Source organism: Plasmopara halstedii (assembly GCF_900000015.1).
Source record: "Plasmopara halstedii genome assembly, contig: Scaffold_289, whole genome shotgun sequence".
Classification (NCBI taxonomy): Eukaryota; Oomycota; class Peronosporomycetes; order Peronosporales; family Peronosporaceae; genus Plasmopara; species Plasmopara halstedii.
Window position 1 is genome coordinate 586131 of NW_020187210.1, and position 23871 is coordinate 610001.

A 23871-nucleotide genomic window follows, 5' to 3' on the forward strand; every position below is an offset into this window, starting at 1 on the left:
TAAAAGGTTAAGAGGAGAATTATTCGGTAAGTACTCGGCCAACTCCTTCACTCCATTTATAAAATGCCTTTGATCAAAGTAGATCCAAGAGCAATCGTAAATAAGCTTTGCTTCAAACGCAATCGATAAATAGGAAGCTCATTACAATATGAGCGAGCTCGGGGATTAGCAAGATCATCTCATGGACAAAATCTAGCGCTCCTTACTGGGAATATGCAGATGGAGAAGTAGAATTTCATAGTAGTGCCAAGGGCCAATATATAATGTCAACAAACTATCTGGGCAAAAGGGATGAAGTTGTTAAAACTAATTCAGATTCAGTTTATTGATCGGAACACGAGCACTTTGGAACCGGCTGATCTGATCAATACTTCGATATGATTTAATGTATTGTAAGACAAAAAGTTTCGGCAAAGAGAAAATAACGCTGTCGCGGTGCGAGTTATCAAAATCTGCAGCGAGGATAAGGGATTATGGTTGAGAATTTGATAGCTATACAGGCTCCGAGACATCGTAAGTCTTGCCGCGATTTCTGGTTTAATCATTGATAATGTAAGTAGCTGCACCTCATCTTAACCCTTAGAATGGCTAATACGAAAGCGAACCTGCGTCCAAATTGATCAAACACGCTTTAGCACATCAGCATAATTCTGAATTAGCTGGAAGCTAGTAAACGGGACTTAATGAAAAGGCGACACTGTCAGACGTTTGTAATGCTCCATTACACATGACACCTCAACTTTCCAACGTGGCAACATGTCGATTACTTTTGATGAATGATAATCAAGTAGAAGACATCTGTTATAACCTAGGTATCTATTGAATAATCGACAGTCAGCTTGAAGTATAGACTTTGTAAATCTATTAGACATTGCTGAAACGGACCTCGACTTACAATTCTTCCAAGTGATACGTGACTTTCAACATTGTTGTTTCCATCTCATTTATTCAAGAATTGTATAGATTTATATCGTAGTAAGTCTTGTCGTTAAAGTGATTGCATCATACTGCAAACATAAAAATCCTAAAGAAGATATTTCACCAAGATACGCAGTTTTACACTCAAATATTCTCGGCGCATCTTAAGTGCGCGATACCGCTTCACTACGGCGTATTGCCCGTAAACTAACCATATAAGAAAATGTCCTGAGAGTGGAAATGCAGTGGTCCTAAGTAAAACCAGATATGAATCATATACAACTGGTCTCACAAAAACGTTTGCTCCAATTCCTTACTATCAAGGCATACGGGTGCTCCGTGGCAACAAGGATTCGATAGAAATAATCCACTCTTATGTTTTTTTACTCATGATAACTTCAGCGGGACAAAGTATATCCAAAGTGTCTAGAGATCCTACCGTTTGATCCTTTTATAGGCAGACGCCTTCCTATTTCTTGTCTTACTTCATCAGCACTATCATCTTCCGACGTCGGACTTGCCGGGGGTGTCAGCTTTTTGACAGCTTTTTTATTCAAAACAGTCATTTTCAGAGGCGACACTTCCTTTCCGACACTATTATCCATATGCGTTCCGATCGGTTGTGGATTATGATCAACAGTTTCACCAAAAGAGGCAAATGGGGCCTTAAACAGTTGCAAGAATTCTTCGCGCGTAGTTACTTCATCCCCACTATGCCGCGTACAAAGTTTGTTGGGCTCGTTATGAAATTCGACATCAACACACAATTTCTACCACCAGAATTTGAAACGAATGTTACTGGTGATAAAAACTTTGGCTTGTATGAAAGAAATGAGACTCACCGGATTACTGAAGCACTTGCGCTTTGTGAGTGCATTTCCCCGATCCACAATGGATTGCTTAATACTGTCTGCTTCTTCCTCAGATTCGACGGGTATTGCTCTTGCACCAGGAACTATTTGACCTCTTAATTTTCGAACCCTTTCATCAATAACTTCTTTTGATGATCCAGTAACAAAAGTGACACAGGTAAGTTCATTAAGAGTGTCCGGTATGATCATTACAGGAGCCAAGAACAGTTGGCTAGAAGGTGCTAACCAATTTTCGGTTTCTCGCTTGTATGATTGCTTGGATACACCTTCTACGCGCTGTTGGAGTTCAAATCTTTCCTCCATCGATTTAAGATGTAGTTCAATATTCTCGAGTTGAAGCGAGTGTTTTTGCTTTTCAGCCTCAAGTTTGTCATGAGATGCCTTGAGTTGCTCTAACGCAATGGCAAGCTCTCGCTCAAGCCGCGGTATGTCATCGGCTATTCTAATTTGTGCCTCGGCTAATTGCTTCTCAAGTCGAGATTTGCTTTCCTCAGCAGCTTTGAGCCGTTCTTGCGAGACTGCGAGCTCAACCATGAGTTCAGGTGTTCTAACACGAGCCTCCATAAGCTCCCACTCCACCTTTTGTCCACTCTTCTTGATCATTCTCAGCTGTTCGGTCAGCGCAATGATTGTCATCTTGGCTTCACTAAGCTGCTCTTCTAGTTCCTTCACAAAGTCGTCATTATCTGAATATCGCTCATTATCGTCCGAATACCGTTCGCCATCATCCGAGTACCGCTCGTCATCGTTCAAATACCCCTCGCGGTCTTCCGAATATCGCTCGTCCTGCTCGGCATCGTGCGCTTCTACCACCCTGGTCATTATTGTCTAGTTCAGCACACATATGGAAAATGAGCAAAGCTTGGAGGAACGAACCCTTTACGCCAATTTGGGTCGTCGATCGTTCCTTGTAACTCAATAAGATTAAACCCAATTTTGTCTTGACGACAGTGCTTGAAAAAGGTTAACGCAAGTACAAAGCGTCATTCAACTGCACGAAAGTGTCAATGGACGAGAAAAAATGTCTGGTAAAGCTTGAGTGAATCTCTCACCATATGGATAAGCTCGACAGCTTGTTCTACTTCGTATGCTCCTAAAAGGATCAATACCTTTTATAATCGCGTCAAAATAACGCTGTCCCTCTAGCCCGTTTGCCCATAGTCACTACAGAGATCTCTCTACATTTCTGTGTAAACTCAAACAAAGTCTCTTTTCGCTTTGAACAATTTTCTTTGCTTCTCGTCTTGACTAAACATCGAAATTGACGAACGTCTTGTAAAACACGACGTTGATGAAGTAAATCTGCTGCAGAAAAATCTGAAATGTTGAAAACATATCATCGTTTATCGTCTAATATCCCACTTGAGATTCAAAAGCACCGCTCATTGCTTGGTTGGTGTACCTGACTGAGGGCATATTATACTAATTTACTTAAATCGCTTGAGCCACTTTCTTAATTTTTTTTTCGTATTGTAACATTTAGGATCTAAGTGCAGAATGCCTTTTGTCTTTGCAATTGTATGTGAAGCTTTTGAAATAAACAAAATTTAGCATTAGCTAATTTGATGAAAAGAAAGTGAAGTCAATTTTACGAAGAGCGGGCTTGGTGACACTGCGTCTTGTCTTATTGTAATCTATGAGCGAGATATGGATACACTGCGAGAAGATTCATGTTCACATCGCTTAATTGTTATGCTCCTTGTAACTCGTGCCCATCAGTCCGTGCTCGCGAGCAAAGTGCAAGGGAAAATATTTCAGGCGATACTCGTTCAACGTCAATTTTCATGTAAATCAGTGTAAAGTCTCTATTTAACTTTAAGATAGGATTAAATCATGCTAAATCCATCGCAAAGCAAAGGCACGCTTGCTGGCGCCGAAAGTGGAGCTGTTATCTTGCTTCTCAGTCTATCATTATTTACTAGAACAGCTAGACTTACTTTTTTGTGGAGACAGAAGCAACAACTCAGCCGCATGCTGTAATGGAGAAGCTCGAAATACAGAAGCCAACGTGGTTATTTGAGCGTTTTGCTAGCATTCTGCAAATATGTGTCTTTTTATAATGTTTTTGTAGGTTGACCTTATCATAAACTTAACAGACATTACAAGACACTAATTATATAGACCTATTTATATACCAAGTAGTTACATGGCAAGTCATTGTCCCTTGGTTGGAAGATGACTCAGACTTTGTTGCGACTCCATTTAGCAAGAATCGAAGGAGGCAACTATATTGTAGCATTATGTCACGGTAGCGAGTCCGTGGCTTCTTCCATACAACGGATGTTACTTGCTTGCAAATCTAGCCAGTTTAATCCAGTTCGATGTCAAATCTTATCCTTGATATGCTTACTTAGTCACATACGAAAAATCTTCTAAAGAAAGTGTGGTTCACAACAACAAAAATTATTTCCGGCGAGTCAGAATTTTAGGGATCTTGACTAAGTAAATCCGAATTTCTGAAACGTGTCTGAAAGTATGTATGACTGTTGCAGGATCCAAAAGATTTACAACCTCATTGCATATTTTTTTTGTTTTGAAAGGGATGAGTCATTAATTGACGCTCTCACCTGGATGCGCTGTATTGATGAAGTTTGTATTTAAAAATTACGCTAGTCATCCGACGGCAAAATTTCGACTATTTGAGTGTAAAGTATGCAATGATTTACATTTATAGTTCCGCAAATGAGATTGTATCTGCAAAATGGGAAGTCACTATCAGCTGACACATAAATGTATCGTGACCTTTTTACTAAAGCTTACGCAAACAGCAGGAAAACTCACTTCACATGCAAGGAACGTTCGCAATTATCTTACCCAAATATTCTTCATAGAAAAAATGACAGTCTTCTTGTGATTAGTGCAATATTAATTGGAAAGGCCCGCATTGTTTCGTCCAATACTTCAAATTTGGATGCGGTTTACGCCACGGAAAACATTCTTTGTGGCGAGTAAATAATTAAACTTACGGACGTAGACCATGTAACAAACAATGAAGTTCCTACACCCGCACCCTTTATCCTACCGTCGTTCTTCTTGATACTGCAGTTGTGGATATTGTCTGTTACGCTTTAAAACGTTCTTTAGTGCAGTCGTGACGTATGTCCAGTGCTGTCTCATACTCTTTTTCCTTCTGCTGTCATGCACGACCAAACTGTTCGTTTCATAGCTTGGATTATGTCCAGAACTAAGCGGTTGAATCCCTGAAACTACCGCTGTGGCTAATTCCTTCCAGAAAATTTTATGTTTCACCGCCGATGCCACTGCAGGCACAATCAATGCACGGCTTCTTTCTTCCTTTTCAACTTCAGATACCATGGCCATTGCTATCGACACGTGATTATGCCAACGATCAAGTGCAGGTAAGTCTGACATATATAGTTGTACGCTCGTCGCTGTCACTCCATCTCGAAATTTTAACTGGCGACAGTCCGTTCCAACGTCTAGCGCCATTACGCGCATACAAACGAGTAGGCTATTAGCTGAAGCATCTTCATATCGATAGAGCCACAAGATATTACGACAAAAAACAGCATAGACTCTAGTCCAGCAGTCTGGAAGTGCCACTGCATCTCGTTGCCAATACGCCCAATCACTAAGCGGTTTCTGCGATTGACTCACTATTTGAAGCGCATCTGACTCAGCATCAGATTCTTGACTCAGGTCTTCATCTTCTTCCTCCATTGAATCGCTACCGTTAGTCATCCATGTCGATCGAAGTGACTCGCTTCGTACACAATTTTGAGGTGATTTCGTTAATTTCGTGCTATTGTTGCTGTTGCCATGTGATCTCCTTTTACTGCGGTTTAATGGCGTGGCCACATGACGGCGACTGAGTGTAGGGAAACTCATGACCCGATCACTAACTGAACCAATCGGAGAATGGACAGACTGGCGAGAAGAAACGAGGGAGAAGCGGGTGGGACAGCCCAAAGGGCCGGAGCGCCTGGCTGCAGTGATAATCGGATCAGCCAACGGTGCCATGTCCACTACAATAGTGTGTGATGATTGGTTCGTTGAATAGAATGTTGTTTGACAGCTCGAAACTAGCTTAACAAACGAAAATTTTGACAATTTGTATATAACGAGCAAGTATAATTATTGAATATTTGCACAAAACAATAAGTTATTGTGTCTTACTTGTGGTCGTAAAGATCACGATATTCAGGTTCTAGGTATTGTTGGCTGCTTAAGTTATTCGCAAAGGTGAACTTAGTCTCTACATACGTTGATTACGGACGTCAAAGTAGTCTTTTACCTGCTGTCCAGGCGCATCAACAATTCTATCTGACTATATAATAAAAACCTGAAATCAACGATAGACAATATGTTTACACCCATGGTCTGTTCGACGAGAGCTCTACAAACGTGGAAAGATAATATCTTTCACTACTTAATGCGAAATACGGTCATTCTCGACTTTGTATATTCTTCTATAACTTACGATAGTGCTTACATGCACGTTTGTCAAATCTTATCGGCCTAGAATGCACCTTAAGTGGACATCAAGGAACTTTGTCCATAAAAAATTCACGCACGACTCTGCAGCAGCAATACGCAAAAGGAAGAAGACTATGTTAAGCTAGCAGGCAAGCTGACCATATTCAAGCACGTTAAGGAAGAGGCAGGGTGTGAGTGGATAGGGGCCTGATGCCTAGATCAAAAGTTCTCTACTTCGTAAAGAATAAAGCTTAAGAACCCAGTCCGGTGTGTTAATTTTTTTAGTTTATTATTGTTCGCGCATTGTTCCTACAACATCTGCAGAATCTGTAGGCTTTTTTAAAAGCCGCAACATCATACCGTAAACGCCCGTTCATCACTGAATGATAGCGTGGGTGTCAAACCGCTACGAATGGTACTACTTCAAGCTCTGCATACTGTCAGCATCTTCTACGCATACTGACGTCAGACGTGAGACGCAGACAATGCACGAATTACATGTCGACCAGATTCAATATGAGCGCTTGAAATTATAAAAGATTTCTTGAGAAAAAAAGGGTTGCCAACATGCCTCTGTGTACGAAACAAAGACGCGAAGCAATAGTGTCACATAGATATTCGTACAGGAGTGTTCTGCTTTAGAAATTCTTCGTATGCGAAAAGCGCTGTACTGGCCACGAACACGCATCGATATTTGCACTTGGTTAGGACTTCGAGATCTCGAGCACCAAGCGACAACCTGCTCATCTCATTCAAAAATTACAAAAGTATTACGACTGTACGGAATCAATGAGCTCAAAGGTGCTAAAGTTTTAATAACAATGTAGTATAATCGAATGTAATAGTGCATATATGTTTTCATATTAGCTTAGCATTGGATGAGATGAGAAGATCTATGTCACTCTCGAAATTAAGTCAAAACAATTGAGTACAAATTGCATGACAAGCTTTGTGCATCAGAATTGTCGTAAACCTTGCACAGAGGAAACTCTGATTAACTAACGCATGAGAGGTGGGTTCATGCAGAAATTCCGTAAATTTGTTCTCCACGAGACACAAACAGACCATTTTCTTGCCAACTAATCACCCTGTGGTACTAAGACTCAACGATCCCCGAGAGGAATTTGTTGACTACCCATGCGTGGGAGTCCAACCCGTCAAACTTCTCAGCCAAAGCGAACGAAGAACATGAGGTGCAAATCCCCACAGATAAATCACATGCGAATACCTCGTAGCTGCGATGGATATTTCGACCTCCTTCTAAGCATGGGGCTCTTAGATATTTCACTGAGGCTGCCGTAGCTCTTCGCTTAATGAAGCTAAAGTAAGGTCACCGACCTTACCTCCGTACTAGAACCAGTATAGGTGTAGTGGATCGCAACCCGCTAGCTCCAAGAGTACTCACATCCTTAACTCAAGGCAGTAAACTCTTTCGCTCAAAATATAAACTACATTAATTGTTTTTTGTGGTAGAGCCGCCTATAACTAACCCTAGGCAATCCCGCCACATAGTGGCTTTTATTTAAGGTATCGCCACACCATCTTGTGCGACCCACACCTTCATACTAAGGTACGTGGAACCCCAGTACATATTTCACTACCAGCACTTGTGGCACGGACATCGAACTTCACATCAAATGCGACATCCACCGCCTGTTAAGCAGTAGGTCAGACACAAACGATCTTGATATGAGCCGCACCTGTTCTGATTTATACATCAAGATTGTGATAATTTTTGCCTCCGGTAGAGGGTCTGATGCCGTTGCGGCGACAAGAGTGATTTACTTCTGCACATAGTCTACTAGTCGCCTTTCTTGATGGCTAAACAAAGAACTTCTGATGTATTCGATATGCCTGGTTACACGGTTTGACCACCCGCCCATCTGTCGTTTCAGCTATGCCCGCTTTCATGCGCGATCTTGCTTGACTACAACAAGCGCGACGCACTGCTTCTATGGATAGTCTATCTCCGCTCATTCTTTTGAAATCCTGGATGCTCAAATCAGCGTCCTTACAGTGGATGTCACCTGCGCTGTCATCGGACTTGGTTGAGGCGTTGCCGGAGGTACATAGCCGGTAGACACCTCCAGGTGGGCAATCACCGCATTTGGCCATTAGACCGCTAGACCCTTGCTCCCTTCGAGACCAACAATAAACATAAACTTTCTCAGCTTGTCTAGTGGTCTCCGGGACAATCAATCAAACAGCTTCTACAGCTCCTTCGCGACCTGGTCGTAAAGAGCTACCAGTGGCAACGGGGCTGCTGTGCACCTTGCACAGAAAAGCTTCGACTCTAAAATCTGCTATTGAGCGCACAAATGTTAAACATTTGCGTTCTATCCATGAGCAGTATCATCTTAAGATTTTTGTAAGTTAAATGTTATCCATTCTCATATCAAATGTATGCATTGTAATAATCACCGATAACTTTGTGATCTGAATTTTGTTATGTGGAGATTGTGAATGACTGAATTCAGTCTTAAAGGGATAAAGTATGAGAAGAGGGCTTCTAGCCCAAGATTGTGGGTTATGGATAACAACGTCCCGAGCTTTGTGAAACCATAGTAAGTCCTGCTAGACCCAGGATCAACGTATTACTTTCTTATACAGTACGCGATGGCATGAAATCTGCCAAATATATAAACTATTTTTGTTCGTCTCGAGACGAGTGTATTGGTAAATGTAGAGGTGCGACGTGTAGAGTCATGAAAGATGGCAACTACGGATACGATATCCGTGCGTCTTGAGAAGAAGGCTTTGATATAATGATCGCAGGTATGTTAGAAATTCTAGTGAGATTCAGAGGCTTTGATAACGTGAAACGTTGTCTAATCCTAGACCTAAATTCGGAATTCAATCATATCCTAGGTACGGCGTGTCTCGAACTCCACGAGCCATGGGTCGACCGAAAGACGAAGGCGTTTGGTGTCATACACTTTCTTTCTGATGAAGCTATTTGAGTTAAAACTCACTTTTATCAGCACTAGATGCGCTTTTAGCGCAGATACGAAGCAGCAATATCTTCCTTGCGGGCCATTCAATGGTGCAAAAATGTTAGAGCAATTGGCTTGCTAGGCACTTCAATCAGAATTTGAAGATAGAAGTGGTGGCTAGCTGCGGTCGCTAGATGAGACAGAAGAGGGAGATTGTATATCGCGGTCACCAGTGTATATCTGCTGAGAGCGGAAGACTGTATGTCGTGGTCCTCAGAGTTTAATATCTAGTAAGACGGTAAGTAGTAGCTGTGAGTTGTCTCCTGTGTCAGGCCCGACGGGCAGTGGAAGCGACTTGGTGTCGCAGCCTCCCCTTTCAGAGTCGGTGGAGTTGAAGTTCGACTGCAAGTCGCAAGAACAAGACTAGGCTATACACTATAGAATTATCACTGTTCGTATTTGTCGCGATATGGCGATATTGCTTTGTCACCATGACCGTGTGTTGACCCACTGTGCGAACATTATAACTTCAGGGGTAAGTGGCGGCACGAGTTTATATAGAACAACAGAGATGATACCTCCAGATATGCCTAAAGATGACAAAGTGATGAAGTCACCAAAACGGTACAGTTGGTACCGAAGGAGGAAACGAGCTCATCATTCGTCATGGATAAATATGTCATTGAGCAGACAGGCAGAGCATTGGGTGCAATGCGTAGGGCAGCTATCTTCGAGAGTCGTACGCATCCATCACCAAAGATGTATCGCAACGTGGAAACAAGAGACTCACCACGCATGGTACCCCAGATTGGGGAGCCAAAGATTGCGTCACATGGTAATAGCCTTCTGAACGGGGTAGTAGGACGTAATCAACGCTTTTGGCCACGCAAAGTACGAAGAGAGTTCGGTAAGGCATAGTGAAATTATCTGCTCACGCCAAATCCTATGTCAGAGAGGTCAACGACAGTTGGGTAATTGTATGCTTATAGTAAGCTAAAGGGAGCTCCATCCCAGCGCGAAGTCCCATTACTGGAAAGGATGCGCTTCAGAACAGCATGGCCTAATAAATTGGCTACTACGTAGCGATATCATCAAGTGCTGATTCTAGACAGCGCTACCGCCTTCAAAGTTGTTAGCACTCTGAGCGAAAACTTCTGGGAGTGGCTCATTATACCACAGAAGATGCTTAGTATACTAGCCATTTTAACTTACCAAATGGTGCATCGAATCAGGCCACAACATTTGCACAAGCAACGTAAAATGTCAGGTTGCGTCGAACTTCAGTATTCACACGAGCTTCAAATTATATTTTTGACAAAAATTCGAGCAGAGCACGAAGAGTCGGATGCGGAGAGCCGTACATTAGCCTTGAGAGTGGAACTTTGATGTATGTGCATGAAAATAGTTTACCAATGTCGACAACCTTGACTTTTACGCCGAGGAGATTTCTTTTATGTTGCGTGTGAGCAGCAAAGACACGAAGTAATGGTTGGCTAGTATCTTTGTCCCATAGCAGTTGAATAGATAATTTCTCGCACAAGTACAGTGTAGACGTCGCCGGCATGGCGCGTTCCCTCGCCGGCTTCTTAACTACATGTCAGATGGTGCTTGGTGTGGGCAGAACAGGCGGTCTTTAAAAACGTTAGTGCGTATCTATTCAAGCTCTTCAATATTTCAGACTGGATATGCCAACGAATATAAATGAGAGATTGCGTTTGGCATTCGTCAGCTAAATGTGGAAAGGCATAGCTCTTCTGTTCATGACAAGGATCTACTGAAATATAGTATGCACTTGTCAAGTTCAGGGTGCATTCATTAGGCTCTAAGCAGCTTTCTAGCTACGTCGACCATGCTTTGTTGCGCACCGTGACGTCGTCATCGCATCTCTCGCAAAAAATTGCACGATAATATGTCTGTATCTGAGGTAAGGTATTAGCCGGCTTGGTATGATGTGAGACAGACGCAAATTCATATTGCTCCGACTATAAAGAGCGTCGTTAGTTAGTGAGACGATAAATGCAATTTATGGTTAGATGCCTTGGTATTTTATTTCGTTGTTAAGATATTTGAGAAGCAAAGGATTTGAATACTTAGCTGTCGCTTAATCAAGCGCACCGCCGCACGGTAACTTGACTAAGAGCTCTAACGATTTGAATCCTCAAGAACTCGTGCGGCAATGCTGGCATTGTGATATTTGTTCGCCGTCTGGACAAGAAGGCTCACCCCACTACAGTTAGCGAAACTGTGCTCGGAGAGGATCCAGCCAAGCAGTTCCTTGGTAGATTGCTTTGTCAACATGGCCTACCCGTAGACATAATATCGGAGAAAGACTCGGCTTCAAATTGTACAGGTTAATCGCTGGTAATCTGCTAACAGAAGCTCAGACAGAACTCAAAAGCCGCGTTACGGAGGCTACTCTTCGATCCACTTACGCTGAGAGACCACAGCGCTCGAGCGAATTGCCTCCACTTGTCAAATCTGCGCTGAATGACGCAATACATGCGGCTACAGGCTTCAACCTCATTTAAACAAATGATTCGATAAACCGCTTTGATGCCGCCACAAAATAACTCCGATCTTAGTGGAAGAGGACCTGTCGATCAAATTCGACTTGCTGATTTCAGCCCAAATACATCTCGGAGTAAACTCAGTGTTTTTGTTTGGATGTAATCTGGAATCATGTGAGGTAGGTGGAATACGCATGGATATGTTGCGGATCAAAAGGGTTTACTGATTGCCTACACATAAAGTGTTTGTGGTCGATAAGACTAAATTGCGACCTTGCTACATCAAACTGTTCGCAGTCATTGCGAAAAAAGGATTGAGTTATATTCTAAGCATCCCAACGAGATTGTGCATACATCCTGCGCCCTGTATGGGCTATCGGCCACACTATGATCCCTCTATTATGCGTCAGTCGGATAGTCTGTCGCAAACGGAGCCCATCCCCTCTAGCAGAGTCAGTCTCCGCTTAAAAGTGGTCTGAGCAGCTCGAAGCGACTCACGCCTAGGAATGCGATAATGAAGCACAGAGAGCGAATATGAGACATTGTGTATCTTTTTTGGATGCACGACGAGACTCTCGATAACCACTTTGGCAAGTCCAACCTGGTTTTCTGGTTGGTTATGATTGGCGCACGCTTGTTTTTTCATGGAGGAGAAGCAAGGTCGCCGTTGCAGCGCGCTTTCATTACCGATTGAGGTTTGATCTTGTGGTGAGTTTGGATTTGGTCGATTAATGTAATAGCTGTATCATGGAAACGAGCGGGGCATTGAACAACAGGAGCTAGACTGATGACTTTTTGTCTCGACGTTCGTGTCGTGCTCTATACTTTACAAGCTCAAGTTTTTGTCGACGCTTTAATTGGACGTACACCTTACTGAAGCTGGTTTGCAAATTTCCAGGGCAGATGAGATATTACCCTTTTTCGTCTGGTGCGCGACGTGATGCTAATACTTTTTCACACCCACACCAGCTTCAAATACTCAAGGTATCCTCCTAGAGAAGGATAGGGATTTTACTAACCACCACTGTTTCAAGCGCAGGAGGTTTTCCTGAAGAGCAATGACGTGTTGATTACGAAGTGCCGGTGAAGCAATATTTTCGGGCTCTTTCTCTCACGATGCGAGCGGAAGACCCGTTTGCATAGACACGTGTAGATTTCAGTTTGAAATCATAATTACCATGTGATCATTTGAGCGATAGTTGACTTGACTCTGACGCTTACTGTAAAAAATGTTTGAATCCATGAGGGGGGAGGACTTCCGATCTGGATAGCGTCGAACGTCTCACGGACGGGCGTTCAGCAAATCTCGCCAATGAAAAAGGGCATTGGGTAAGAGACACGTGCAGCGTGTAGGATAATCGCATTAAAAACCACGTCCGCGCAGATTGCCTAAACTTTGTATCGTGGGCTAAGGGCAGAGTCATCTCACAAGGAATCAGAAATCATAATGACCGTTCATGTCGAATATTACCTTGTCAATCTTGTGGCGCGTTTTAGCGCATCCGTCGCGAGGATCGTTTCTTAAGGCTCATAACACCATTCTTTTGTGTACTTTCGGTGCAAGTATGCTCTGAGGGCGAGGCACAATTAAGAGCAAAGGGTAAACTAAAAACATCAGGCGCTGTTTTATCTCGTGAAGCTGCTACTTTTGCGCAATTTCGTATAAGGACAAGACAAAGTGCGTAATCCAGTGTAGTATGCATCTTAACGAGGAAAGGTGTTGAAAAGTAACTTGCGCATTTGCACTTCATACATGTTATACACTTGTGTGAATACAATTTTGTACGGTTGTACAAATTCACATTGCACTTTGCTATTATTATGAGTACCAAATGTATCGTTATATATATGATGATGAAACTTCAAAAAGGAGGAGACATGGTAAACACGGACTGCTAGCCGCGCGTCAGAAACTATTCATATGAGAGTTAGTGGAGCGTATTTGTCAAGTATCAACGTAGATCGCAGCAATTCTTAGTTTATGAAGCTCTTAAAATAGCCGAGCTACCCAAACACTAGTTGCGATAGAGGCTCGTACGAAGAACCCTACGTGAACGGCAACCCGTCACACCTCGTCTCTCCTCGTCTGTATGCTGTAAAGGCATAAGATTCCAATGCAGTACGTGCTACACTGAGGTGTATTCACTATCAGCCTTCTTCATCCAAGACGATTGGTATCAGGAGTGAAGAGGTGGTCTCATAGCTCGCACCTGAGGTGTAAGGGCTGAGAAAAATGTTTCGTAACAAAGATTGTATGTATCTAGATTGGTTTGTATCCCAACTGGACTGGGAATCTTGTAATGGGGCATGTGCCCGTTTGCACTGTTGTCGTTCGAACCTAAAGAAAAGATTTATGATACTTGAGCTTGTATCGTGGTGAAGTTCTGTGGTGGAATTCTGTGAGTAAGATCAGTGTCTACGATATCAAAGTGATAATAAAGGAATGATATATACCGCAATACATTAATCAATACACACTATGTGTTTGCTCAATTACCAACGCGAGCTTCACGAGTCAAGAACATCCCTGCTTCAAGACGCCACGGTAATCTCGCTGCACAAACACCATTTCATTAAATTAGCTTTAACTTTTATTGTACGAGGCTTTTTGCCAGACAAATATACGCGCGATAAATGTGTCAGAAGCCCATACATAAGCTTGCCAGAAAATAATTTACTTGTGCATTCGTTACCTTTTACATTACAAAGTGGGTAATTTTGCTCGGATAATTCTTACAGATACATCAAAGTAACTTTATCGATACTGTTGTTGCAAAATTTGCTTCACAGAAGCATCTTGCTTAATATCACGTAATGAATCTCTTATTTTAGTTTTTGTAGTTGATTTCTTCACTTTGATAAATGATAAGTCAGATACATGACAAAGTAGGTTCAAAATAGTTCTCTTAAATGATATCAAAACTACAATATCCATTTGACAATCGTAATACGTGGAACATAGTCGTCTTCCCTTGAGAAAAAAACTAGTTGCATTTTTGAGATTGACATTAATCCACGGCTATAATTGCGATAGATTTCAGTCTAACGAGCGAATTTACCGCCAGCGAATGGTCTCTTCAAAATCTTGTCATTATCAAATAGTCCGCCATCACAAATGTGTCATCAATCACTTGAATATGATCAGCAGTCTTTATGGTTTAATGTCTTGACATTTTGTGATGGAAAGTCTGGACTTTTTTCAAATAGCAAATATGCAGTCTTTTTTTTGCCTTTTTGAATATTTGTTGAGGAGGGCTGCCTTCTTTTAACGAAATTTGAACTTTAAAATTACTGGGTACCATTTAAAGCGATGATAAAACACTAAACCGTACTAATTATTCTAGCCACGATCTAAATTCTTGACCTGAATACCGGTATGTAGCAAAGAGTAAAAACATGACATTACGGAACAAAAGAAGCATCAAAGTGAAGCAGCACTACTTGAAACATAATGTAGATATCAATTGTCGATCTTTATAACTGCAATGAGCTTAAGAAATAGCTTTATAGACTCAATTTCTTATGGTATGTACCGTAAAACTTTTGTTCGAGTTGAAGTGGCAAGATGGCTACCATACCCGCCCCGTTTGCTAAGTATTCGTGACACATGTACCACAATTAGATGATTATCCGATTATACAACAAGAAGATTTGTACAAGTGTACCGTCCTTTCTGTTTCATGTGTCGGATTTGGCAGCATTGGTACGTCCACTGAAATGTATTGCGTACGACGACGTATGTAAGTAAACATCACATTTTCATTCTTCTTGATAACGTAAGCCACGATTATGTATGAAAATTCATTATATTATTCCTATTAACCTTGAGAATTGCCAATTGCCTTTCTTGATTATTTAAATTAAAATGAAAATGTTTTTGTAATTAAAAATTGCGCTAGATCTTTGTGACCATCTCCCAGCTGTACCATGTATGCCACTGTTCTGCGTAGTGCCAACATACCACACGCCATTTGCCCCTGCTAAACTCGACAATCGGTATCAAGAGGAACTCCCCTGACCCTCACCCTTCCCTACCTTTTCTCCTCCAATCAATTCTCTTTCTCTGTATCAAAATAATTTCATCATTTACTAAAGTATCTGTCTCTTAAAACATCAGTAACATATCAATACAGTGATTGGGGCCCCTTCTCCCTTTGCATTTACATAACGCACGGCTCCAGCTCAAACCCCTCGTGGCAACTCAATTCGCGCGGCAACTTGTAGAAGTAACGACGTTGTGTGTCAATCGATTGTCTTGCGATTGTACTCGTGCGACTTTATCGACCTCGTGGACATCTTTCTAGGTACGATTTAGCTCTACAATTAGCCGGCAATGTATGCAATAATATTGCTGCCAGGAACAATGTTTCTCTCCATCGCGCAATCCTGTATATTAACATTCACTCCTGCCACGTCTTCCCCTAAAGCTGCAATCAAATTATACCCAAGTTTTAAAAAGAGCGCTTATCTTTTCAAAGGAGCAAGAACGGTAATATGGCACATTTGTACCAAGTTGTTTCCAGCAAATTGTCTGTTTTGCACTAACATTGCAATTCTGCAACTTTTAAAAACGTGCCAGACAGACAACTTCTTCGTACACTGTCATTTCTTTGCGAAACTTGCCAAATAGAAGTCCACAAGTTGCAACCCGTTACAATCTCAGGGTCAGAACCTGTAGGACGTGGTCAGGGTTTTTTGCGGTATATTTAGTAGCATCTGGTGTATTCAAGTGTGTGGGTGAAACGGCAAGAGGGAGAGAGAAAAAAAAAGAGAGAGAAAGAAAAGGAGAAGAGTCTAGTGATCTCACCGCTCAGTTTAGCACCACACAATCAACAAGTAGGGGAGTGAAAGTGTCTAGGTGACTGGAACGACATTTTTGAGTGGAAAGGGGCAAAAGGAGTGACAAAGGTGATCATTTGAAAGTGTTTAGTGTTGCGTGACTTTGGACTTTTAATTTACTTGTACTCATGTTGCAGTCTGTGGACGCTTTATTTGCCGACACGATGCCACGCGTACCAGCAAAAACAGGTACAGTTGCTGTTTCAGATGCGCAAATAGTGCCTGCCACTTCACAGCCATCAGCAACTCGTTTAATGCAACTTAAAGAAGAAGCCGATATGCAACAATTGCATTTTCAACAACTTCAGCAACAACAACAACAACAACAACAACAATATCAACTTCATCAGCAAGCACAAATGCAACAAATGCAACATCAAACTCAAATGCACCAACATCCGTTGCAGTACCCACAAAACATTGGTTCTGCAACTGGTACATTAAGTACAAATACCACTCTTGTACCAGTTGCTACAAATACAACAAATGCAACTTCAATTGCTGGAGGTGGATACACTTTTCCTCGAAATTCTCCTGAATTTGCATGTGAAAATGTAGGAGAACGTGTAAAAGGTAAACGACGGAAATATTGTCCACATGAAGTTACTGCTTTGGTATTGGGAGTTCAGCGATATGCAGATGACAGTTGTCCATGGAGTTCTATATTACGTGATCCTCATCTTGGTCATTTATTTCATGGTCGCAGTGGCGTTGATTTAAAGGATAAATGGCGAACATTAATAAAAACACGACCAGAATTGGCAACATATACTGAAAATCGAAAGAATCACCGAAAATATCGACCATTTTCAGCAACAGAAGAACGTGCATTATTAGAAGGAGTGAAAAAATACAATGGGCAACGTAATGTATGGTCATTGATTCTGATTGACAAAGAATTGGGACCACAATTTAATGATCGATCAAATGTGCAATTAAAAGATAAATTTCGAACAATGAGGAGAGCAGGAACGACATCAGCTTTACTTATTACTGGAGGTGGTACACCTAGTCAACGCACAAGTGGAACAACGACGTCTGGAACTAGTACTGGTACTGTTACTGTCACAAGTAGTACAAGTAATACCTCGTTACCATCTAGAACGTCTATGATCTCAACTACTACGAATCGAGTGCCATCTTCAGTATCCGTTGCAAGTCAACAAGCTGCTGCATTATTAGTTCAGAATAGTCATGCAGCTTCGGCTATGTTTGCTGATCCGAATTTATATTTGGCCGGGTCTTTTGCACTTCCTCCTCATCTTTCGCAAGGTTTGAATATGCAACATTTGGCAAATACACAAATGCGACAACATGCACATGCTCAAGCTCAAGCACAAGCTCAAGCTCAGGCTCAAGCTCAAGCACAAGCTCAAGCTCAAGCTCAAGCTCATGCTCAAGCTCAAGCTCAAGCTATTGCAAATGCGCAAGCTCGAGCTGCTCAGGTACAATTGGAAGCACAGATGCAACACATGCGGGCACAAAGTGGGCAATCGCTTAAGTCTCAGCAATTTCAGGCTTTGAATGCAATTAATGGTGCATTTAGTACAGGTATGCCAGGGTATCAATTGATGGGGAATCAAATTGTACCACAACAGGCATTGTACTATCCGATGATTCAAAATTCTTCTTCTCAGCAACAAATGCATTTGCAGCAACAAGTGCAACAGCAAATGCAACAACGTCAACTACAGCAGCAACATCAGCAGCAACAACAACAGCAGCAGCAACAGCAACAACAGCAACAACAGCAACAACAGCAACAACAGCAACAATTAGCAGCAGCTATTGCTGCTTCAAGCAAGACGCAGATGCAACAGCAACAGCAACAGCAAAAGTTGCATGCAGTAAATGACATCTCACGTGGTTCAAGTGATGCAAACCTGTCATTAACTGAACGCACTGTTGAAAACAGTATGAAGGCTACTGGTTCTGACGATACCGTGTTGTACGAAGGTCGAGTGGATTCATCCTTAGGTACGTTTGCACTAATTCTTGATTGTCTGTATTTGCTACTAACTCTTGACTTTTAGATTCCGATCATAACACGCGTACCATTTAGTAGAGAGAGTGCAGTCACGATAGGACTCTTGTCACTGAGTTGTGCCACCTTGTGTTAAGGTAAAGCTTCAGATGGCTGGAGAGATAGCAGTCGTCCATAAGATAGGGGCATGTGTTTGAACATGTCAAAGCGTACTATAGCGAGGATACAAGAAACAGAAGATGCGTAGCAACAACATGAAGTGCTTTGCTATTTTTTATAAATTGATCATAATCGGAGGGTCTTTCTATTTCAACTCTTGATTATGTGGATCTCTTGAAATTTTACTCTCCGTAACAGGATTTTTTTTTTCATTTACTAGATTTCAAGAAATTATCGACGAAAAGTTTGTGCTCTACTTGTATGTATAAGAGGAATGCAGTCCGTCTGTTATTCTTTTAGTTGCTATTTAAGTACCTGCGGTAATCGTCAGCAGGACTCCGCCTAATCGTAGCAGATTTCTCCCTATCAAGGTCGAAAAAAGAAATGATTTCAGTCCTGCATCTTGGATTCACAGTGGATGGAAATGGTCACAATCTTACTTTCTGTTTCTGCCCTCATTCAACTAACACTTTTCATTAGTGACGATCTAAGACTCTCAAACTTTGTGCTCGTCTATTTGTCACCTTCCTTTTTCGCAGTTTGCATCGTTGCAAATCCCGTAAAGCAAGCCACAAACAAGCCGAGCGCCAACGACATCCACTGCCTAGGCTAGACATCCTAAAAGTACGTTCATTAGGACTGCCTAAATGACATACAAGACGAATTCTCCTCCTGTTCATGACAGCGCGATCCACAACGATGTCCACCGCGAGTTTCGTGCGGTTAGTTTTGCAGGTCGTGCTCCATGAATTTAAAACTTAGTGGTTCGATGCGGCAAACAGAATTTGCTTTGCGTTGCCGCCGGTATGAGAGGTGCAGATCGCGAGTCCTATATCGGCAATCTAGGCTCGAAAGACACACCCTTTTAAATCATTTGTCCTTGCGAATGTCGAACAATGAGTCTACTGAGCGGTGAACATTCCTATAGCTGGTAACCTCAAGTTTTGGATTGATACATAAATTGGTGCTGATGGCCGGTGTGTGATGACAAGCAAACACAGCCAAATTAAGTCATTAATCAAATAAAGTTGAATATACTTGCACTAACAAGCAGAGAGAGGTTAAACGCGTAAAACCTAGTGCGCGAAATAGTGGAGTTCAGGGGGTTATGGCAAAGACTCTAATCAAAGTGAAAGTTGTGACCTGTGCTGTCCAATAATACAACATGACAGTTTGAAGCATTCTTTTCACAATCCCATGCAAAGGCTCACATCTAGCTTGAATAAAGGAGATGCGAAACGGTGGTGAAGCTGTCAAATTGTTATGATTGATATTGGAGGAGCTGTGCTCACATTTCGTCATGGATGAATTTTTATACGACATCCGCAGAGCCCCGAATGCAAGGATTTCGATGACAAGCCTACGGATCTCATTTTCTGTTTTGAGAACACCGCCGCATGATGCACTACAAGTGTTGCCGCAGAAAACAATTTTTTCTAGATGTATCGTCAAGCCATGCATTTAGATAGACAGCAAAGTGGAATTTTGGTAATAGACTGTCCTGTTCACATTCGCAGACCATCTTTGTCACATTGCTCAAAAATTTACCGATCACAGACCATCCTAAGTGCAGGATATCCTGATCAATGGTCATGCTTGTCGCATACCATTCGCTCTCTGGGGTTTGATCTAAACATCTTTGCCACGATAATGAACGTACAATCGGGCTCAAAGCATAGCTCAAAGTATCAAATAGATGAACGATGATAAAGTAGTACTCGAAGTTTTGGGCTCACATATTAAATACAGATATATTAAGAATTATACTAGAATTATACTACTATTACTAGACTTAATTTTAAATATTTCACCTGTCAATTTAGAGCAGATTTTGAACTGGAAATGTGAGGGGCTATCGGTGTGGCGTTCATCTTCCGTGCGTTTGTTAACGCAATCTTTTAGAATCAACGTCCCTTTGCGTACGCGCATGGCAGCTCCTTGGCATAAAAACGTATATGCTGGAAACTTTATTTTGAGAATTTGTGTTCCGTGAAGTTAGTAACGATTTTGCCTCTTTCAATAACCTTAGAAACTTCTATCGTTGAAGCACTTTGACGTTTACGCAGACCAAAGATCTATAATATTTACCGCTCGAAGCTGCCGAAATTGTTTTTTTGTGAAAAGAGGATACAAACGCATAATAAATGCTATTTTGTGATACAAGCATAAATTCTACTTCGCACATCAGGTTTTATTAATTTTAGGTTACAATAGGTCGTTAAATTATGTAACACTCATGTTCTTTATCAAGTTATGTGACAATGATGTGTCAGAGTTAGCGACAACGTGAAAAAAGGAAGGGAGGTGCACCATAATCAGCAAAGCTTCGTCCTCTTCCTCCTTATCTGATGGCGTCGCTTAAGCCCGCGGTGGTGATTGACAATGGCACAGGGTACGTTTCCCTTCATGCCTTACTTTGTGATTGATATTCATTCGTTACAATGTGTTTCTCAGTTACACCAAGATGGGATACGCTGGCAACGCAGAGCCAAGCTATATCATCCCGTCCACCATCGCAGTGGGTGGTAGTGACACAACTACTGTACGAAGCCGTCAAGGCATCGACGATCTAGATTTCTACATTGGTAATGAAGCAATCGACCATGCGTCCACTCACAAGGTGAATTATCCTATCGCACAAGGTATTGTTCAGAACTGGGACAATATGGAGAAGCTTTGGCAGCGCTGTATATTTCAACACATGCGCTGTGAGCCAGAAGAGCATTATATGCTACTCACAGAACCGCCTTTAAATCCACCTGAGAATCGTGAGGCCACAGCAGAGATCATGTTTGAGACCTTTAACGTACCTGGTCTTTACATTGCCGTCCAAGCTGTGCTAGCGCTTTACGCATCTTGGCCGAAGATCAAAGATCCATCACAACGCTCGCTGACTGGAACAGTCATCGATTCGGGCGATGGTGTGACGCACGTTATTCCTGTAGCCGATGGCTACGTCATTGGTAGTTGTATCCGCCACATTCCGTTGGCAGGACGCGATGTTACTCACTTTATTCAAAAGATGTTGCGCGATCGAGGTGAAGCTGTGCCACCAGAGGAATCGTTAGACGTTGCGAAGCGTGTTAAAGAGGCGCACAGTTACGTCTGTTCGGACCTTGTGAAAGAATTTAAAAAGTATGATGCGAAGCCCGACAAATACTTTTTAAAGTTCTCAGATCTACATCCACGTACAAAACAGCCGTGGGAAATTGATGTTGGTTACGAGCGATTCTTGGCCCCTGAAATTTTCTTTAATCCCGAGATTTTTTCGACCGATTTTACGACTCCATTGCCTAATGTGGTGGATGAAGCCATTTTAAAGTGCCCAATTGACACACGACGTGGTCTATACAAAAACATTGTTTTGTCTGGTGGAAGTACGATGTTTAAAGACTTTGGTCGCCGTCTTCAGCGCGATATTAAGCGACTTGCCGACGATCGACAGGCTGCAAATCTTGCACTGCATTCAAAATTCCAAAAAGCGCATGCTGAAGCGCTTGAGGTGAATGTTCTTTCGCATCGCATGCAACGTTTTGCTGTGTGGTTTGGTGGAAGCATGGTGGCGTCAACTCCTGACTTTTATCGCGTTTGCCACACCAAGGCGCAATACGATGAAGAAGGTCCACGCATTGCACGTCATAATCCTGTTTTTAATGCCACCATGTAGAAAAAAAAGCGCTAAAAGAAGAGACGACATTCATCGATCGAGATGTAAGTGCAGTGTAGCTAAGTGAAACAATTAGCAGTTTGAAAATGGTGAATATTGGCATGGCAACTTTGAAGCATAATCTTGTTGTTTAAGTGGATGTGTGGGGTAAATTGACGCAATGAATGAAGACCTCTCTGCTGCTCGTATGGTAGAATTGATGAAAACGAAGTCATTAGCACAATCGATGGCCACTACACTAGTATATAAACCGACGACACTCTCCTTCTCTTACATTCCTCTCACGTATCCTATTCCTTCATCAATCAGTAGCGACAGTCTCCTACTCCATCTTTCCTATCGCTTTTACGCCATCTCCTCAACCACAACATCCGGTTTCGAAAGCTTAGCATCAAGTTTGATGAGCATATCCTCCACCATGGTGTCCAAATCAAAAGTATGTTGCCAATTCCAATCCTTGCGAGCAATACTATCGTCAATTGAGCGCGGCCACGTCTGAGCGATCTGTTGACGAAAGTCGGGCTTGTAATCACATTGGAAACTTGGCATGATCTTTTGAATTGACGCGACAATGTCTTGAGGGGCAAACGAGACTGCCGTAATGTTGTATGTCCGTTGCGAGAGACAATCATTTGGTGCGTTAATTAAACCGACAGTAGCGTTCAAACAGTCTGGCATGTACATCATAGGGAGCTTAGCATCGGGTTCAAGAAAACATGTATATTTGCCATGTCTAAGGGCTTCGTAGAATATCTCGACGGCATAGTCCGTCGTACCACCACCAGGGAGCGCCTCTGATGAGATTACGCCTGGGTATCGTATTGAACGAAAATCAACACCAAATTTATTATGGTAATACTCTCCCAGTAATTCCACGTGGACCTTTGTGAGTCCATACATGGTCGTAGGACGCATAATCGTCGTATCTGGAGTCTCATCTTTTGGTGTGGATGGACCAAAGACTGCAATAGTTGAAGGTGCAAAGACTCGTAATTGATATTGTTTAGCCAGCTCGAGAACATTCTGAATACCTTGTGTGTTTACTGACAAAGCAAGCGAAGGATTGGCTTCTCCTAAAGCAGACAATAGCGATGCCATGTGCACGATCGTATCAACACCTTGCTCCACTACGATACGTGCCATAGAATTGCGGTCTTGTACATCACAGTAAACAAAATAATTGTCACGAGGACCAGTAGGTGCTTTAATGTCCGAATTGACGATCACATCGGCACCAAAGAATTGTCGCATGTAAGGCACAAGTTCCATACCAATTTGACCCGTGCCACCAGTTACGAGGATGCGACTGGGTCTTGTATAGTGCGAACAAGTGCGGACAGCTTGCTTGATAGCGCGTGGTAGACGCATAGTTGAGATCATTTTTAATAGTGCAGAAGCAGGTGAGTGGGCAGGAGTGAGCAGATGATTGAATGAATGCTACGACTTTGTAGACTCGAAGTAGTCAGACGTTGTGATTAGGAAAATTAAGCTTCATTTTAATAGCATTCTTCAATGATGTTTAGTAAGATAGTATTTCAGTTTCTTGAGGTGTCGA

General features: G+C 42.1%; 6 protein-coding genes across 6 annotated transcripts; 2 read left to right on the forward strand and 4 right to left on the reverse strand.

The window, feature by feature from the left end:
• Window positions 1-1316: 1316 nt before the first annotated feature.
• On the reverse strand, window positions 1317-2612 carry PHALS_05402 (uncharacterized protein; the record flags this gene model as incomplete). The annotated part of the gene is made up of 2 exons (XM_024722968.1): window positions 1317-1688; window positions 1761-2612. 2 exons carry the CDS (start codon window positions 2610-2612, stop codon window positions 1317-1319), a joined length of 1224 nt encoding a protein of 407 aa, XP_024573992.1.
• A 2196-nt stretch (window positions 2613-4808) lies between these two features.
• PHALS_05403 (uncharacterized protein) lies at window positions 4809-5639 on the reverse strand (the record flags this gene model as incomplete). Its single annotated transcript, XM_024722969.1, has 1 exon — window positions 4809-5639. The coding sequence occupies one exon, from the start codon at window positions 5637-5639 to the stop codon at window positions 4809-4811; it is 831 nt and encodes a 276-aa protein (XP_024573993.1).
• A 10391-nt stretch (window positions 5640-16030) lies between these two features.
• PHALS_05404 (hypothetical protein F441_17248) lies at window positions 16031-18568 on the forward strand (the record flags this gene model as incomplete). The annotated part of the gene is made up of 5 exons (XM_024722971.1): window positions 16031-16156; window positions 16247-16261; window positions 16519-16575; window positions 16644-18483; window positions 18540-18568. The coding sequence occupies 5 exons, from the start codon at window positions 16031-16033 to the stop codon at window positions 18566-18568; spliced, it is 2067 nt and encodes a 688-aa protein (XP_024573994.1).
• A 329-nt stretch (window positions 18569-18897) lies between these two features.
• On the reverse strand, window positions 18898-19851 carry PHALS_15091 (uncharacterized protein). The gene has a single exon (XM_036407339.1). It carries the CDS (start codon window positions 19327-19329, stop codon window positions 19126-19128), a length of 204 nt encoding a protein of 67 aa, XP_036263049.1. The 5' UTR covers window positions 19330-19851; the 3' UTR covers window positions 18898-19125.
• A 1146-nt stretch (window positions 19852-20997) lies between these two features.
• PHALS_05405 (actin-like protein) lies at window positions 20998-22316 on the forward strand (the record flags this gene model as incomplete). Its single annotated transcript, XM_024722973.1, has 2 exons — window positions 20998-21041; window positions 21104-22316. 2 exons carry the CDS (start codon window positions 20998-21000, stop codon window positions 22314-22316), a joined length of 1257 nt encoding a protein of 418 aa, XP_024573996.1.
• Window positions 22317-22661: 345 nt separating this feature from the next.
• PHALS_05406 (l-threonine 3) lies at window positions 22662-23696 on the reverse strand (the record flags this gene model as incomplete). The annotated part of the gene is made up of 1 exon (XM_024722974.1): window positions 22662-23696. One exon carries the CDS (start codon window positions 23694-23696, stop codon window positions 22662-22664), a length of 1035 nt encoding a protein of 344 aa, XP_024573997.1.
• Between the last annotated feature and the right edge of the window lie 175 nt (window positions 23697-23871).

Bases quoted from the DNA above. Each gene is read 5' to 3' on its own strand.
- PHALS_15091 (XM_036407339.1), bottom strand. From the start codon at position 19,329: ATGAACAGGAGGAGAATTCGTCTTGTATGTCATTTAGGCAGTCCTAAT.